The sequence below is a fragment of the Taurulus bubalis genome, assembly GCF_910589615.1.
Source record: "Taurulus bubalis genome assembly, chromosome: 8".
NCBI classification, from domain to species: domain Eukaryota; kingdom Metazoa; phylum Chordata; class Actinopteri; order Perciformes; family Cottidae; genus Taurulus; species Taurulus bubalis.
Window position 1 is genome coordinate 5435067 of NC_136596.1, and position 17903 is coordinate 5452969.

The 17903-nt window shown below is 42.9% G+C and overlaps 2 protein-coding genes across 4 annotated transcripts; one reads left to right on the top strand and one right to left on the bottom strand.

Moving 5' to 3' along the window:
• Positions 1–394: 394 nt before the first annotated feature.
• LOC306739723 (ATP synthase subunit alpha, mitochondrial-like) lies at positions 395–4706 on the bottom strand. The gene is made up of 11 exons (XM_079221766.1): positions 4585–4706; positions 4038–4113; positions 3581–3750; positions 3151–3324; positions 2696–2862; positions 2274–2574; positions 1862–2086; positions 1653–1760; positions 1343–1487; positions 1114–1264; positions 395–1009 (listed from the first exon to the last, which is right to left on the bottom strand). The coding sequence occupies exons 1-11, from the start codon at positions 4642–4644 to the stop codon at positions 931–933; spliced, it is 1656 nt and encodes a 551-aa protein (XP_079077892.1). The 5' UTR covers positions 4645–4706; the 3' UTR covers positions 395–930.
• A 1025-nt stretch (positions 4707–5731) lies between these two features.
• ark2cb (arkadia (RNF111) C-terminal like ring finger ubiquitin ligase 2Cb) lies at positions 5732–14310 on the top strand (the record flags this gene model as incomplete). Of its 3 annotated transcripts, none has more annotated exons than XM_079222386.1 (8): positions 5732–5797; positions 9409–9710; positions 9887–10015; positions 11099–11228; positions 11401–11505; positions 11876–11971; positions 12560–12663; positions 14193–14310. In XM_079222386.1, 8 exons carry the CDS (start codon positions 5732–5734, stop codon positions 14308–14310), a joined length of 1050 nt encoding a protein of 349 aa, XP_079078512.1. The 3 variants fall into 3 exon arrangements, with proteins under 3 accessions (XP_079078512.1, XP_079078510.1, XP_079078511.1); XM_079222384.1 differs by having other exon boundaries at positions 5732–5792; positions 9386–9710; positions 9884–10015; XM_079222385.1 differs by having other exon boundaries at positions 5732–5792; positions 9386–9710.
• Between the last annotated feature and the right edge of the window lie 3593 nt (positions 14311–17903).

The following is a 17903-nucleotide window of genomic DNA, read 5'->3' on the forward strand; positions in this document are numbered from 1 at the left end:
TTCCTCCAGCTGAAGGACATGGACTCCCCACGCTATTTTTTCTTCAGAAGGCAGGGGCGATGAGGAGCCATGGAGTTCTACGCTGAACTCTTGGGACGGCGCAGTGCAGCAAGGAGTGTCAGCGGGAGCTCCTGGAGGGGCTTCCTCAGCTCAGCCCACAGGAGAAAGCTGCTCTGGACTGTCTCTGGAGGACCTGACAGTGGCCGTTAATGATGCCATCAAGACAAGCTGCAGGGATTGACGGTCTCTCCACTGACTTCTTTAAATGCTTCTGGAATATCCTTTGACCCTGATTTGCATCTTGTTTTAGAAAACAGCTTTCCCTGCTGCCAAAGAAATGAGACCTGGCATTATGAAGAACCGGAGATATACATAAACACAGGACGATACAAGGTAGATTTTATGCATGACAGTGTCACTCATTTTATTACCATGGTATCAAACATTTCAACCACAGTTGAGGCTTACAGTCTTCCATCCTTTGTATACAGTCAAGACTAAAACACGCTCACTTGCCCTCTTAAATATAACTCTTATGAACAACTCATTACAGTAAACAGAACTCAAGACTGGTGTGTGGATCATAAGTTATGCAGGTTACCTTTTCGTTTCGGAACACTGAAAATAAGGCAGGCATAAATTAAAAAAAACACAATAAATGTTTAAATACACTTATTGTATGTTTATTCATCCCACACAAGTTATTACTCCTCTGCCACTGGTGGAATCCGCTCACAGGGAACCAATCTAAAAACATTAAACTTACTGTAGTTAGGCTCACAATCAGAAGAATTTTACACCACTTCGGGGTTGTAAAATTTTATTTGGAGAAATCTGTACATGGAGATTTTGGCCTTCAGTGTGTTCACATATAGAAGCATAACAGGGACAGACGGGTAGCTCACTGAAGATCAATAGAAGTGCTATCCATTACTCAAAACTGGACAGGAAGGTCAGTACAACCTGCTTCAGTTTAACATCCGTCGCCTCCGAGATCATGCCGTCAACTCTGAAGAGAAGAAGGAAAAAAAAGGGTCAAGTTAGCACTTTAAGAAAACTATAAATATCCACTTTCATTGATCCAACATATTGTGGCAGAGGACTATTTCTCACCTGATAGCGTTAAGCAGGTCCTGGTGCTGGCCGATGACGTGCTGCAGGAAAGCTTTCTCGAACCTTGTGATCTTGCTGGGCTCCATTTTGTCCAAGTGACCTCTGACACCAGCGTAGATGACCGTTACCTGCTCCTCAATGGCCATGGGACCTGGAGGGGGAAAACTGTTTAGTTTCCAATCTACTTCTCTGGAGACCGAAATAGGAAAGTTTGACAGTTTTCACTCACAGTACTGCCCCTGCTTGAGCAATTCAGTGAGCCTGACACCCCTGCTGAGGAGCTGCTGGGTGGCAGCGTCGAGGTCAGAGCCGAACTGGGCGAAGGCAGCCACCTCACGGTACTGAGCAAGCTCCAGCTTCATGGTACCGGCAACCTACGGGGTAGAAATACGTTTATTTATAATTCTGGAGAGCGGTACCTCCACTTGACTAAATGCAGGATTTTCTTTATAAAAAAATAAAACAGTTTAACGATTTACTGTGACAGCAAATATGAAAGAAATAAAGCTGAAATGTCAGAGTATAAAATGAAAACCCACCTGCTTCATGGCTTTGGTCTGGGCAGCAGAGCCTACTCTGGACACCGACAGACCCACGTTGATAGCTGGGCGGATACCCTTGTAGAACAGCTCAGTCTCCAAGAAGATCTACAGCGAACAGATCAAGACATCACAATGGAAACGCATTATAACGTTTCATATACGAGCCAAAGCCCAACCAATAATATGAAGGACATCTTTGAACAAACCTGCCCGTCTGTGATGGAGATGACATTGGTGGGGATGTAGGCAGACACATCACCGGCCTGGGTCTCAATGACGGGGAGGGCAGTGAGGGAGCCGCCGCCGAAGTTGTCGTTCATCTTGGCAGCTCTCTCCAGCAGACGGGAATGCAGGTAGAACACATCACCGGGGTAAGCCTCACGACCGGGAGGACGACGCAGCAGCAGGGACATCTGACGGTAGGCAACAGCCTGAGGGGAAGAAGGGGAACAATATTTACCATGGTTGCTCTTGGGAATACTTATCCAATTTCTATTATTTATGCTAGAGATATTTTTCCAACTTTTGTGAACTGTAGTCATGGGCAACATTTATTTATATACATACATTTAAAAGAATCTCACATTTTCATTTTACAACAGCGAGCCGAGACCTCACCTGCTTGGACAGATCATCGTAGATGATCAGGGCGTGCTTGCCATTGTCTCTGAAGTACTCTCCCATGGAGCAGCCAGAGTATGGGGCCAGGTACTGCAGAGGAGCAGCATCAGAGGCGGTGGCAGAGACCACGATGGTGTACTTCATTGCATCAGCGTCGGTGAGCCTCTTCACCAGCTGGGCGACAGTGGACCTCTTCTGGCCGATGGCGACGTAGATGCAGTACAGCTTCTTCTTCTCTTCAGTTCCTTCGTTGAAGCGCCTCTGGTTGATGATTGTGTCGATGGCAATAGCAGTTTTGCTGTGGAATGACAATCAAATGTAAAAACATATTTTTGTACATACGCTTTAGCTCCCTTTAATCCATGGAATGGTCGTATGTCAAAAGACTTGTGAAATTGTTTCTGTGTCAAAGTATTTACCCGGTCTGCCTGTCACCAATGATCAGCTCACGCTGGCCTCTGCCAATGGGCACCAGGCTGTCCACAGCCTTGATTCCAGTCTGCATAGGCTCCCTCACAGAGATACGAGGGATGATACCAGGCGCCTTCAGACCCACACGCCTACGGATGCTGGAGCCCAGAGGACCCTGAGAAAAAAGAAACGAAAGTTAAACCCACATAAAAGGTGCTGACAGGTGTGCCACAAAAGGCACAACAAAAACAACATTTAAATGTTTACCTTTGATCAAATCAGTATCTGAAGTTTTTGACAGTGCAACATCTAGTCAACTAATTAGAGTTGAAAAAAAAAAAGAAGAGAGAGCTAAATTTGAGCTAACAGTTGGGATGATTGATCTGAACAATCAAAAAACGTAGTTCAAGCGACAGTAATTTGATATTCTACTTAAAACATACAATATAGTGGCTCGTGTCACCTTTCCATCGATGGCATTTCCCAGAGCGTCCACCACACGGCCCAGCAGTTCCAAACCAACAGGGACATCCACGATGGCACCCGTCCTCTTCACGATGTCACCCTCCTTGATCAGTTTGTCATTACCGAACACCACAACACCAACGTTGTCGGGCTCCAAGTTCAGAGACATGCCCTGGAGGAAAAAATATGGTTTTAAACTGGTTGAAATAAAATAAAAGTATGACTAAAGCCATTTCAGTTTAGGGAAATGTACACAATGTTCTTTGACTTTTGTCAATTCAAGATGACTGCACTGTGGGTGGAAAACACATTATTATTGTTGGGTAAATAGAGCTTTAAATCAATTTGTTTAGAACTTAGCCTAGAAACAAACAGTATTGTGCTATCTATCTATCTATCTATCTATCTATCTATCTATACATACATACCTTCAGTCCAGAAGAGAACTCCACCATCTCCTCTGCCTGGACATTCCTCAGCCCATACACTCTGGCAATACCGTCACCAATGGACAGCACGCGGCCAGTCTCCTCCAGGTCTGCAGAAGTGTCTGCTCCCAAGATCTTGCTCTCCAGGATTGAAGACACCTCGGCTGTGCCTGTATTACAAGACATGCACATTATAGGGACTTTCTTAACGACAACAAAAAAGACTGATGAGACAGTCATGTTAATTTATTACTAGTTTATGATCAATATTATACAGGCTAAGAGAAATGTAAACACAAACATGGAAACCCGTAGAACGCTATTCTTTTCATTTGACAGTGACCACAAAGACATGCCCTTTAAAACATAGTATGATCAATGACCTTCATTAATCACCTTTGGGAGATGACCTTAAGTACAGAGAATAAAGTATCCCGTCATGTTGTTTTTGTCTCACCTGTCTTCTGCAGCCATGGTCCGTGTGTGTGGAGGTGGTTGACCCCAATACAGGCGGCCGGTACAGCCTTGGACACCTGAATGAACAAGACGGATGTGATTAAAGCGTCAAGTGCAAATAAAAGAGAAGTTCCCCAAACATTGCAGCGACAATTAAAATGTGCACTTCAAGCGCAGAGCCAGAGTGACGTTGCGCGGCGGAGACGACGTGCGCTGTCAGGCTTCCTGACCTTCAAAGCGTGGCTGGATGAGCCGCTAGCTGGTAGCTAGCGCTAGCATTGCGTGCTAACGCTAACTACTAGCTCGCTGCAAGTCGTCTCACAAGGGCAACGCCGACAAACACGGCTCGTGCAACACTTTAGAGGGAAACTGACGCCAGCCGTTACTCACGAGAGCTTCGCTGCGTTTAGGGCCGCGTCAATAAGGCGATGACAAAGTTAGCTAGCGGCCTTAACGGTACCCTTCACGCCCACAAGGTCCACACAGATATTAGATTAATTTGCTGCAATGCTAACGTCAGATGTGGATATTATAATTCAGGTACTTACAAGTCCAGCCCGCCGGGGCAGGGTCCTGGCCAAAGCTGCTGCAACTCTCACGGATAACATTTTGTTGGGTTGCTGATGACCTGTCCTCCACCACTAGCGGCTCAGAGCTGTGAGTTAGAGAGTAATGGCTGAATGGACCCTTCTTCTATTTATGTGACACTGACGTTGCGTTTTCGGCTTTCCCGCTCGACTCTGGCCCCTATCGACAGGGACATGGTAGTGCACGTGACCCCACCACAACTGTACTTTGGACCAGGCCGTTTGGCTTTATTTTATAACATGTAGGTTTGCGTATATCATTTACTTTAGTAGAATTAGTAAGTAAGCTGGTGGAGCGCATTTCAACTTTAAATATTTTAAGATTTAAGTTGAATCTACAGCACAGCATCACAGTTGTGTGTCAGATAAATGTAACGGAGTAAAAATGTAATACGACATAGTAAATGTAGTGCAGTTGAAGTGTAAAGTAGCATTGCATTTAAATAGTTAGTCAAAGTTGTACTCTATTAGAGTACTCGAGTAAATGTACTTCACGGTGTATGCAAATTAGGGACAACGCATTAAGGACTATATACTGTCAGTTCAACACAATCAACCAGTATGACCATACAAAAACACATGAAGTAGATCATGGTTGCAGCCCTACATGTGAAGTTTAAAAGAAATGTATATATTATTATTTCATATATGTGTATGTATCCGTGTTATCTAAGAATGTACAATGAGAGCAAAATAAAGATAATTCATTATATTAATATTATATATATATATATATATATATATATATATATATATATATATATATATATATTGAATGTACCGTGGACAGGTTTCCCCCCTCAAAAAACAGCTGATTAACCTATATATTTTTTATTTCTTTTATCAAGATCATTGACACGGGTTGATAGGTTAACCGAGAGACACCTCCGGCTCGTGTCCCCGAAATATCGCCCCCTGCTGCTCGGGACGTCACATGACATGTCTGCTTTTGTCAACGGCAACCGCGCGAGGCAGACACAGTCGTTCCGTTGGGTTTGCCTGTGGTGCTAGCCAGCAACAACCAGCCGCCTGAATGTAGATCCGCATGGGCTACTGCTACTCTTTCTCTCCAAAAAACCCAGCGGAATCATAAGATAAGGATCCCAGGATGGTCTTAGTGCATGTCGGATATCTGGTTCTTCCTGTATTCGGCTCAGTGAGAAACAGAGGTACGGTATTAATATTCATATCGATCCAAAACATGTGCCCTGTTTATCTTAATATTCACTGCAGCTGTTGGCTAGCTAGCTCGAGCTAGCTTTAGTTAGTCGTTGGATTAGCTCGCTTTAGCTAGCTTAAAACTGACATCAAATTATTCGCGACAAATGCCCGCAACGTGATTTGTATTCCCAGCACGTCATTACAAACCACCGAGTGGTGTCGTTTTCCGGGCAAAATTCCGACTAAATCATGAAAAAACTAAAGATAAGCTAACTGTCTCGTGGGCTCTGGCTATGCATTGGAACGGAAACATTTCTCACAAAGGATTTCACGTCCACGGGGCGTGCGGTCCACAATACCAGATGACAAAAACACGAATCCCCGCATAGACACTCGTGTCAGACTACATTACGCTGATGTATATCTTACTGATGCGTTTTTATTTTATTTAAACCACATTACAATGTATTGCTATTTCCACCCAAGGCGCTACCGTGTATTTGCACTGTAAAAATACCGCAAAATAGACGTAGCCTTTCCAGCCAGTCAGCTTATCTGTGCCCGGATGATGTCATTTGAAGATCATCTGCTTCTGCTAGTGCTCGCCGTTTTTTCTTCTTCTCTCCAGCGTGATTTCAATAATTATTATCCGTGTCAATTGGCCAATGTGCTAATCGACACATGGCCGATTGCCCGGGGAGCGTGGACATTAAAGTATCAGTCGCCCTTTTTTTATTTGCTAATTGGCAATTCAGCAGCTGTTGGTTTGGAGCTGCCGACCCAAAGTAACGTTGTGTCACAAGTTAAACAATAGTAAAGCTACAGTGTAACATTAATTTCATAACAGTGGCATCAATGATTTCATTGTGCTTTTATTTCTGTTCTTATTTCCCTGTTTCATAGTATGGAGGCTGGCTCTACATTCTGCATTTATCAGATCTTTGTCGTCCCCCCCATTGTGTAGCTAATGATCATCTGCTGCTGTGTGGTGTGGCGTGGCCTCTGCCTGTTCTCTGCATTTAGCTGTATTGTGACTCCCTTCTTCATTTCCTCTTTCCATCAGAAGACAACATTGGTATTAAAAAGCACCCCCCCTTCCCAAGATGTATTCAGTCATAGACTTTCTATGTTAAGCAGACTAAAACAATAGCTAACACCTAGATCAGAGCACCCCTTTTTTGTCTTTTTCTCTGTCAAATTGCTGTAGCACTGATTAAACATTTTAGCTCCTTTTTTTTCTTTTTAGAAATCAGTTGAATGTCATTGTGTACTTCCCATCCAGTCTTGATAGACAACATGCTGTAAATTCCTGTAAAGTGGATACATTTTGCATGCTCTTAAATACTGCACTGCATTGTTGAACACCAGAATTCGGCTCATCTTCCTTCTCTTCACACAAGGTGCAATGTACATGATTTAAAGCGACCAAAAAATAAATGAATAAAAAAACATGCAAATTGGAATCATATGCATGCCATTTCTATTGTTAAAAACTCGGCATTTCAGCACTTGCTGCCATGTGATCACTTCAAATTGATTTAAGGTACACTGCACCTGCACACAGCAACCTGTCATAACTGTCTCCATTTTTGTGTAATCCTTTTGTTCCCTTTGCAAATTCCGAGCTTTGAATCACACTGAATTGTCAGGGCTGCCTGCCCCTTACGGGCAAATGAAACCCTAAAACATTTACGGAAGCAAAACATGCTCACTGGTGGTTCATCACGTCCCAATTTCCCCCACTAACATAAGGCCAAAATGCTATCCATTTCACAGGGATGCCTATTTTTCCTGCACTGCTAAAGAGATCCTCTATTAGTAATAACGTCTTTATTGTTTGGTTGTGGTCTCTCTTTACCTTTTTGTTCTGGTAATAGTACTTTCAATGCATGGTCACATTTATGATTCATACTTTTTTGTTTTTGTTTTTCTACATTGACTAGTGAAAATCCAATGTAATCTTTCTGTAGTAAAGATGTACCCTGCTGTACTGAAATCATGTGCTGTAGCAAACACGTCTGCTCATTGGATGCCGCTTTTGTTCTTTTTAACCCTATATGGAGCATGGTGGGCCTTGCCTTCAGTCTATGTTGTTTATTTTTGTTGCATGGATTTATACTATTATTACAAACAAACAAGAAAAAAAACCCACAAATTCCACATTTACTAATATTTTTCAATAAAGAATATAGTGTTTTTCCTAACCTTCAGTGTGCTTCTTGCTGATTTCCATTTATTGTCCTCCCTCTCCCTTGTCCCTACCTGCCCCCCCTCCACCCCTCCACCCACCTCCTCGCCCGCTGTGACAAAGATAGACAATTTCCACGCTTCCTCCATCACAGGCCCTGAATGAGTCTATCTGCTGTCATTCATGGTGATCGTTTCACTGAGACGCTTGAAAACGCAGTGTTGCAGTCTAGACTTGAGCCTTTGACCCACGGCAGCAAGGTCATCGCTTGTCTGCCCGGCAACACTGACGACCTGAAAATATTGCTGGAAGGTCATACTGCTTATCTTTTGCCGGCTGTGTTTTTAAATCTCATACTGCGATTTTCAAGCGTACTCTTAGTAAATGCAATGTAGACTTTGCCTATTTCCTCATGATTTTTAGAAGTGTTTTCACTGTTTACATCAGAATTCGCCATCTCTTTTTACACTGTCGAAGCAGACTCTGTTCAAACCGTGCTGGAATTTTACTGCACAATTTCAATGTCTAAACTCTGTAAATTCATTCACTGCTTCAGTTTCTGCCAGATGGACGTAACGGGAGCACACTGCAGACCAATCATGGCTAGCTTTTGCCAGGATTTTCCATTAAAAGTTCTAAAAAGCTAAATTTGTTATTGCAATTTCAAAAAAAGTATTTTTAGCGCGAGCAAATTATTAAAACCACATTGCACAAGTTCGACTGTATATATATTTTTCTCCCTGTTGAGTCTCCACAGCAGTCCGCTCGCTGCATTTGCCAAATAGCTGTGGTTGTAGAGGGTTTAAAAAGCATTTAAGCTATTTCCTCTCAACTCCTGGATGTTCATATAAGAGAATAAGTAGCGATACACTGTATATGTGAGGATACAGTAGGTTTCAGTCAAACGTTTTGTGTATGAGAACGAAGGTATTGATCTTTAGTGCTATACAGATGGAGACGCGGCTCCCTGAACAGTTTGCGTATCTTATAGACCGGCAGGTACTAAAGGTTTTACTCGGACTGCACTGACCCACTGTCGGCTGCAGAATTTACAAGAACCGAGCCACGGGGAAGACCATTCCCTGGCAGATTTCATCTGTTCTGATCCAGTTCGCTTGTCTGTGACTTGGAAGACCGGGAGTCGATCCAGAGGTCGGAAACGCAATTAAAGAAATGAAAAGCTTGCGTATTGTGTGCAGGACCCCAAAAAAATGGTTGTCATGTTCATGGTCCTTGTGGTAACCGTCATTTCCCCACCCCCACAGAAGTATTTTTCACCCTAGGTAAGAGGTAGGGCTTCATTAACATGCTATATCACACATACACGCACAGTGACACCACATTTCACCCACAATTAATTCCATCTAATCTTTCCCCTCAGGTGCCTTTAAAACTTCTACTCCTTCTCCACAGGATCCCATTTCAACCGGCAACAGCAGCAGCAGCAGCACAGCCATGCTACCTCTTGCCGGCACTTCCAGTTAGGTCCTCAGGCCCCGCTGCCCATGGACTTCCCCATGCCCCACCCAGGGCAGCCACAGTCAGGCATTAACCCCCACCTGGCCCCTCCCGGCCACCAGCATGGCCCTCCGCTCCACCCGCCCCTCAACGCCCTACCAGCTCCCCAATTCCAGGACATCCCCGCCCCTCCCTTCCTACCTCAGGCATTACACCAGCAATACCTCCTCCAGCAGCAGATCCTCGAGGCGCAGCACCGACACATCCTGCCACCCTCCAGGTATCCACACTGGCTCTTTCTGGGGGGGGGAGGAGAGGGGTTTAAAGTACAGGAAATATAAAAGACAACGTTATTATGTTTACAGTGACCGTCTTGGTTTTGCAGTAAGATTATATTTAAGACATTTTCCTAGGATTTAAATAAACAAAAATATGCTTGGTTATGTGTCTTAGTAGACGCACCCCAGAGAGAATTCCTCACCAGCCCCACAGACTGCGGCCCAGCTATGAGTTTGCTCCCCCTCTTCATGTCGCTCCTCAGCCTGTGGTGCAGCAGCCCCGCTACCTGGCTGAGGGCACAGACTGGTAAGCAATATCTCTAATATATGTATACAAGATACAGTATGCAGCACCACAGAGGCAAGCAGTCTCAGATATTTTTTATTTGTTAGAAAAGTCATTTTCATGATATAAATTTAGATTTCAATCCAACAAAGTCTTATTAAATGATAAAAAGCAATATAATACTAATTTTCACACCTGGCAATAATCACTGTATACATTTGATAGTTTATTATACACAGTATGCATTGCTACAGAGGCAAAATATCAGCTATGTGGTTTTTGTCGGGGAAAAACGCAGTAGTCATGATGTAGGTTTGGATGATAACAGAAATTACACTGAATTATACTGAATTTATTGAGAGATACTTTTTCTTTGATTGACTGAATCTGACCACCCTCATTTCTGTGTCAAGATCAGATGAAAGGGGTTTCAGACCAAGTTTAAAAGAGCCTTTAATTAGACACTGACAGGCAATAGACATTGTACGTGTCTTGCTAAATGCATCACTAATATACAAAGAGTTTCCCAAGAGGCAAAAGAGCTGTATAGTTCCCCACAGCAACTTTAGAAAACTGAAGATCAAAAGTGTAGTTATGCTTTGTAATGCGGGAGAGAAAACCATCGTAGAAAAGGGGAGGGGAAATATAAAATGCAACTTAACATGTAGATGAAAACTGGGAGGAAATGCTTGGTATTGAGATACGAGGAAGTGAAGATTTGGTTATTCAATGTTGCAAAATCTCTTGCTAATGACAATCAAAACTGGGCAAAAGTACTGCAGCTCCAGTTCACCCACAACTTTAGTCAGTGGTTTCCAGTCTGTGTTTGTCTTTAGTAGGTAGTACTCAATCGTGTCACCATTTAGCCTTTACATCTAGCTATCTCCATTTGTATTCCATTACTTGACCCAACTCTTAAGATTATTCAAATTGTATTTGATCAAATAAGTTGAGCTTATTTCAGAACCTTTTCAAGTAACTGTAACTGAGCTAAAGCCTAAATAATACTCTGGTAATTCACAAGACAATTAGCCAGAGACACGGTGAAACAATGACCCACCGAGTGCCACTGGCTGACTCGTTTTTTTTGGGGTTTCTGTCCAGGGATCTAAGCGTCGATGCTGGGTTGCCCCCCCACCAGTATCACATCCATCCGCTGCCGCAGCACTATCAGCACTACTTGACCTCTCCCAGGATGCACCATTTCCCTCGAAACAATGCCTCGACGCAAGTGGTGAGCCCTCTTCTGCCTCAGTACAATCAATACGTGAGTCTTGGTGAACTCCCGGTGACTCTCCTCTGGGTTCCTGAGAACAATCTCCAAACCCCAGCAACCTTTATTCCATTTTTTTTCCCCCCTCCCGCTGCGGTGCTGATGCGAGCTTCTTTTACCTGTCATCTTCCAGGTCGTCCACGAGATCAGAAACTACCCGTATCCCCAGCTGCACTTGCTGGCTCTGCAGAGTCTCAACCCCTCCCGCCACGCGTCCGCCGTTAGAGAGAGCTACGAGGTTCGTACCACGGCTCCCTCTTTTCCCTCAGCGGACACACCAGTCCACACTCGTTTATCATCGTTTTCTCTGTGACCGAGGCTCTGGACAGGCTCGAGTGTGCAACTGATTTACTGCGACTTCCAGATGCCTCGAATGGCCTTTAATCTCCTGATGTTTGTTTTAATGTCAACGAGATGTAAATGTTTTCTGAGGGGCTCTTTCCTGTCCTAAAGCACCAGTTTAATTTCATCATTCCACACTTTGAATTTGAATATGTTTTCATACGAATGTTACTTTTGTTCATCTCGGCAAATACAGAAATGCCTTTTGTCAGACTTTAAACTTAACAATATGTAACAGACATGTCCGTATGTTGTTTCCTGTCTAGGAGCTTTTGCAGCTGGAGGACAGGCTGGGAAGTGTAAACCGGGGAGCGGTTCAAACCACCATAGAGAGATTCACCTTCCCCCATAAGTACAAGAAGGTAAAACAAAGAAAGGTCAGCTCTTTACTTGCTAGCTAAGTGCCTAATCTTTTTTTATGTGGTCTGGTGAGGGCGTTGGGTAAGGATTGGGCTTAAGGACGGGGATGGAAGCGGTGGGTCGAAAGGATCAAAGAGCGAAGACGAGAGTGGGAAGAGGGTCACGACTCTCCCGATAGTTCAAAGGTCAAACTAATTTCAGTGAGCAGATTAGTAAAACAGGTCTGCAGTGTGCAATCCAAGGCGAGGGATGAGTCATCCAGCTGTCTGCAGATACGTGCGTGGAATGAATTTTAAAAACCGTCTGCACTGACTGTGACCCAAATACTCTGGAAAGAGTGTCAGATTATTTGGTACATTGTGAGTGAGAAGAAGTAATTGAGTCTTTCCCATCGGATGTCTATTTATTTATTTTTATTTCTGGGAACCATGATTAGGTGACTTTTCTTGTCCGGGCTGACTGAGAGACACCCTTGGCATAAACATATCAGCTCCTAACACACAGCTGCACGACGCACTTTAATAATTAAAGTCTGTTTGTCCCTCTCTGTCTCTCTCTCACTCTCTCTCCTTCCTTCCCTCCATCTCCAGAGAATACCCCAGGACCTGAAGATGTGTCTGGAGGATGAGGAGCTGGACACCGATGAGAAGTGCACCATCTGTTTGTCGATGCTGGAGGATGAAGAGGATGTCAGGTACAACTACGTGAAAGGCTGGCTATGCAGATGTGAACCTATGCCGTGAATAGAGTTCCTCTCCCGGGGGAGACATTCATTCTCCTGGTCCTGGTCCTCAGTGACACAAAGCCGATAGCAGTTCTAAAGTACTAGTATGGCAATGACGGACAGTCCACCACTTTAGGCAAGATTGAAATATCGTATTAACTATTGAATTGATTGCCTCGACATTGATGATCCCAATAGGATGAATCTTAATGACTTTCGTGAGCCCCCTCACTTTTCCCCTTGCGCCACCTGCAGGTTGACCTTTTAGGTTTTGAGTAAACTAAGAGACGGATTGTGATGAAATGTTGTACCGTCAATCATGAGCACAAGAGGGTGAATCCTGAACACCAACGTTTCCTTTAGCGCCACCAGCAGTTCAACATTTTTAATTTAAGTCTCAGCTGTACTCGGTGCATTAGTCTTGTTCTCCAAAAGAGGAATACTTTGGTGAGTTCGATAGTGATTAGTAGGTATGTGTGCCTTTTATGTGTTTCTTGCTTGAAAATCCTGGACACGGACGTCATGAAATGTCTCATTTGTCCATATTTGTTTTTTTTTTTACATCCTACCTCTACAATGCACTTGACTTAAGCCCAGTGGTGTGACAAAATGTAATCGTATGGTTGTGAGCAGAAATCTGCTTGAGGTCTTGTGTTTCCTCAGAAAACATTTGCCTTTTTATGTCTATTTGCAATGCTTCCTTCTGAATGGATACACCGTTTTTTAATCCTAAATCGGTTCTGCCACGCAAGTTCAAAGCATCACAGGATTTCCTTCAGTACTTCATCTTGAAAATACCGCCCGAAGGCTACATTAGCATTTCACCCAACCTTAGGATGTGTGTCCAGTGTGAGGATCTCTATCGCTGGAAAAGTTACAGAGGAAGTTATTTTATTCTGAAAGAGAAAGGAACAACAGGTAGGGGACGGCTTCAGGTTTTAAATTGATATGACTAAACTAAACATCTCTGGCGTTTGGACTTTTTATCTGATAACACGAGCAATGGTCCAAACCCCCAAAATAGTCAAGTCAATCTGTATATAAAAAAGAAACACAACAAATCCTCACAACGGAGAAGCTGAACCCAGAGAACGATTATTTGATTATCAAAATACTTAAGACTAATTTTTCTGTTGATCCACTGATTTGATGAATCAAAGCAGAAAAGTATTGAAGACACAAAAAAACATTACTGGGTAACAGTGGTATGACATAGATCAAGATTGAAGTCATTGAATTACAAATAACAACCTATTATTTTACCTATCGTAATCTTTAAGGTTGCTTTGATAAAGTTTGGTGCAAATTGCCGCTTTCCAGTAAAAGTTATATATGTCAAAATTTGATGAATTTGAGAGAAGAAAATCAGGTGGAAAGTTGACATTTTAAAGATTAACCAGTTTTCGAAAGGGCAGCGTTTAAATGTTGCAGAACATTTTGTTGAAGTGAATTCTGACAATTTATGTTAAATCCCGACCGTGTCTCATCTGTGTCCTTAGGAGATTACCCTGCATGCACCTCTTCCACCAGGGCTGTGTGGACCAGTGGCTGGGCACCAGCAGGAAGTGCCCCATCTGCAGAGTGGACATTGAGACCCAACTGACCCCCGACAGTTGATAGCTCCTGTCGACTCCTGCAGCTTTCGATCTGGTCTTGTTAATTCTTCATCGCGTCCCTCCGGGGGAAGCTCTGCCAAACGCCCCTCTCTTCCCCTCTGCATCACTCAACGAGCCTGCCTTCTGAGACAGCTGTGACGGAGGGATCAACAAAGCACACTCACCTACAACACAACGAGGGCCGGGGGGGTTGATGCATAGATAGGTGGCTGGACTGAAGGTTGGTTTGAATGGACTTGCTGGATGTAAAAGGTAGGAGGAGCGGACGAGTGTGGACAGATGTGCTGAGGCTTCACACACACCGATTCTGTCAGATTGTGTACCCTGTGTGCATTTCTCCATACAGCCATCACGAGAGGTCACTCTGACTACCAACCTACCCCAGCTCAGTGTGGCGTATTAAGGCCATTTCTCTGCCACTACATCTAAACCCCCCCCCCCCCCCCCTTCCCCGGCCTGTGAAAAAATCCTTTAAGCTGCACTCTGCCCAAGCCCTCAGCACATCTGTACAGAACATAATCAAATGATTAGCATGAGGTTGTTTGGTGTGAACTCTCGTAGCCGAACGCTTGTGGTGTAATGGAGTATAGTACTGAAATAAGTATTTACAGAGTAACAGTGTTGTGTAGCAAGCAAAAGCCTTTTGAGAAATATGTTTGTGAAAAATAAACCTCCAGAGAGGTCAAATACGGCTCAAACAAGAGAGAATATTCAGCGTGATAATTAATCATAGACGAGAGCTAGTTGTGTTTAAAAAAAAAAAAAAAAGTAGAAAAAAAAAAGGCCAAATATCACCTCTTGTCTAACATGGTTTTGGATTTACAGTTAGATGCCATCAGAGTTGATGCAAAACCCACTAACTGCAGGCATGGCTTCCAGTGATCTGTGTAGTGTTGTAGTCGGGCCTCTTTTATCTAGAGCGGAGGCCTCGGATGTGCATGCTGTTGGCAGGCTTGGGCTGTGTCGTTAATATTGTGGAGCAGTAGAAACAGGGACTGTGTGTCTGTGCATGTGAACCGTATACTATGACTCTGACGGTCCCACTCATTCATAGAGGAGGACAAGAATGCACCTAAAACCCCCCCCACCACTCATCCGAGTAGACCAAGTTGCCCTTAGACACCGATTTTTAGACCAACGTAGCATTTCTCTCCTGACGTCGGAGGTCGGGACTCAAAGAGCTGCCAGCAGATCTGTGTCTAACTGCAACTCCTCTCGGTTGCCTCGCTCATGGCATGATCACATGACGTGAGAGGCCGGCATGGGCTCGAGGATGCAGCGCCTGAGGGCTTGCCATCAGAGTGAATCAAATCTGACATTTGTATTACCTATTACCAGAACCTTATTGCCTATCAAACAAGCACATGGGATTTCTAAATACAGGGAATCGCCTCTGTTGTTTATCGGCTCCTTTTTCATTTCAAATCTAAGTTGCTCCCACTGTTATGATTAAACGACTGTGTCTGGTGTTACAGGGGGAATACAAACTAGTTTGCCTGTGGTATGTGCTAGAATGTGTATGATTGTCCCCACCCCCCTCCCCCATGGTTGTGGTGTATGGTATTGCTAGAACAACTGTGATGCGTTCAGTGATAGAAGCCGTTTTTCTCTATATCATGCATGAACCATGTCGGCGTAGTTCACTTGAAAGGAGGGTGAAAGGGAGAAAAAGCCATCCATTTGAAAAATACCAAACAATTGTTCTTAACATTAATTTTGTTTTCAATTGTCTTTTTCTGCCATTTTTCTTTTTCGTTTCTTTTTTTTTTTTTTTGCTCACTTGCCAATTTGGACATGGTACTAATATGCCGAGTCCGTGTCCATTTTAACCATAGTGAAGAAAAAGCTGCAATGCTGCAAAAACATATTTATTGTTGTTATAATGTAGCTTGTGTTTCGTAAATGCACTATAATATGGAGTTGCCTGATTTTTTTGGTTTGGTGGTGTGGGTTCTTGTCCTAGATTTTGTGTTTCTATTCAGTTCAAAGTATTTTCATGCTTCCTTGTGTATTATTGGAGGGTAACTTGACTGTTTGTGTTGCGTTTGTTCTTTTCTTTTCGTATGAAACCTCCATCCAAAAAACTACAGATGGATGAAAATGGAGGTTTTGCTAGTTCACATAGAATGCTGTGATTAAAGATGCCTTAAGTATTTAACAATCATTATTTATTACTAACTGTAGCTAGCTAGCTATTGTGGTGGAATATTTAATGTCTCTATCTCATAACTTTGCAATTTAATCAATATATTTATTTAAAATAACACAAAATATTAAAAAAAAGAAGAATACCTCATTATGCATTGGTCGGTGGGGATGCTTTTGCATGCCGTCTGTGTTTTCTTTTTCAAAGGAGAAAAAAAAGAAACCTGTTGAAAAATTAACTTGGGGGTGTTTCCCCAACACATTTTCTAGCCAGCATGGTGCTGTTGATCTGGATTCCATTCCATTCATGTCACCACTCTTGATTTTACTATTAAATCTGTTCCTTTTATTAAACATCCCCCCTGCTTTGATCTGAAGCAAATTACTGGGTACAGCCTGTTTTTTTGGTCTAAGTATGGCTCCACAATTAGCTTGCTTTTGTTATATGATACTGCTTCGTCTCCCATAATCAGTCATGTTTGATTTGATTTGATTTTGATCATGTTCACGATATTCCGTCATATCTGGATCTCAACTTTGCGCTTATTATTTTAGGACCCACAAAATGAGCTCTATTATTTTGTCCTTGTGTATTGCTGGCAATGGCTTCGTGTGGGGTTTTGGGAAGTATCTAACATGCTAACTTGAGCCATTGGTCTTATTGAGCAAATTTCTGGTGTACTGTGGTTATACAATATAGATAGCGTGTTTCACACCTGGGTATAATAAGCTAACTACGTTTTTCGGTGTGCATTTCCTATTAATACTCTACTAATCCTGCAAATTATTATAACATGTATTGGATTGGAACGAAGCTGGCTGGTCTTATTATTATTATTATTTCATTTCGTGCTCTCACTGGCCTTACCCCATGTCCTCCACAGTGTACCCCATTACTCCAGAGGGAACTGGACAGTAGCCATAGTATTAACTCAAGCTGATGAACCGGAATGAACAGTAGAACTTAAAGCACAAGCTTTTTAATGCATGTCCTTCTCAGGTTTTCCTATGTGTATGTGGGAGTAGCTCTGTAGATGTGTTTATTATGATGCTGTACCTTCTTGAATATTTCAAATGTTTCTTTGCTGCTGAAAAAATGTTGATTATTAACCTGCCAGTGAAAAAGGGAAGTGGCCATCTTTGTACAACACACTGCTGTTTTGCTGTAACCGCGCAATGTTTTATGATCTTGAGTATTTTATAGAAAAGTAGAAGTATGTATCAATAATATGAAAGCAATAGCTAAATCATAATGAAGAATAACATGATCAGTGAATATTGTGGAAAATCTTTAGATTCACTCTGGGTGGATTTTGTACTGTATTTATTACTAATGATGCAAAAACTTGCATAGCTTAACCCAAACTGTTCTGTCTCTTTTTTATTTATTGTCTTGTATATGATCTTTTTGTATGTGTTTTTCAAATAAACTGCCTAAAATGCTGACAA

Bases quoted from the DNA above. Each gene is read 5' to 3' on its own strand.
- LOC306739723 (XM_079221766.1), bottom strand. From the start codon at position 4,644: ATGTTATCCGTGAGAGTTGCAGCAGCTTTGGCCAGGACCCTGCCCCGG. The intron at 4,114-4,584 runs GTAAGTACCTGA...TTGTTCATTCAG, and splicing joins TGCCCCGGCGGGCTGGACTT to GTGTCCAAGGCTGTACCGGC. The intron at 2,575-2,695 runs GTAAATACTTTG...GTCATTCCACAG, and splicing joins ATTGGTGACAGGCAGACCGG to CAAAACTGCTATTGCCATCG.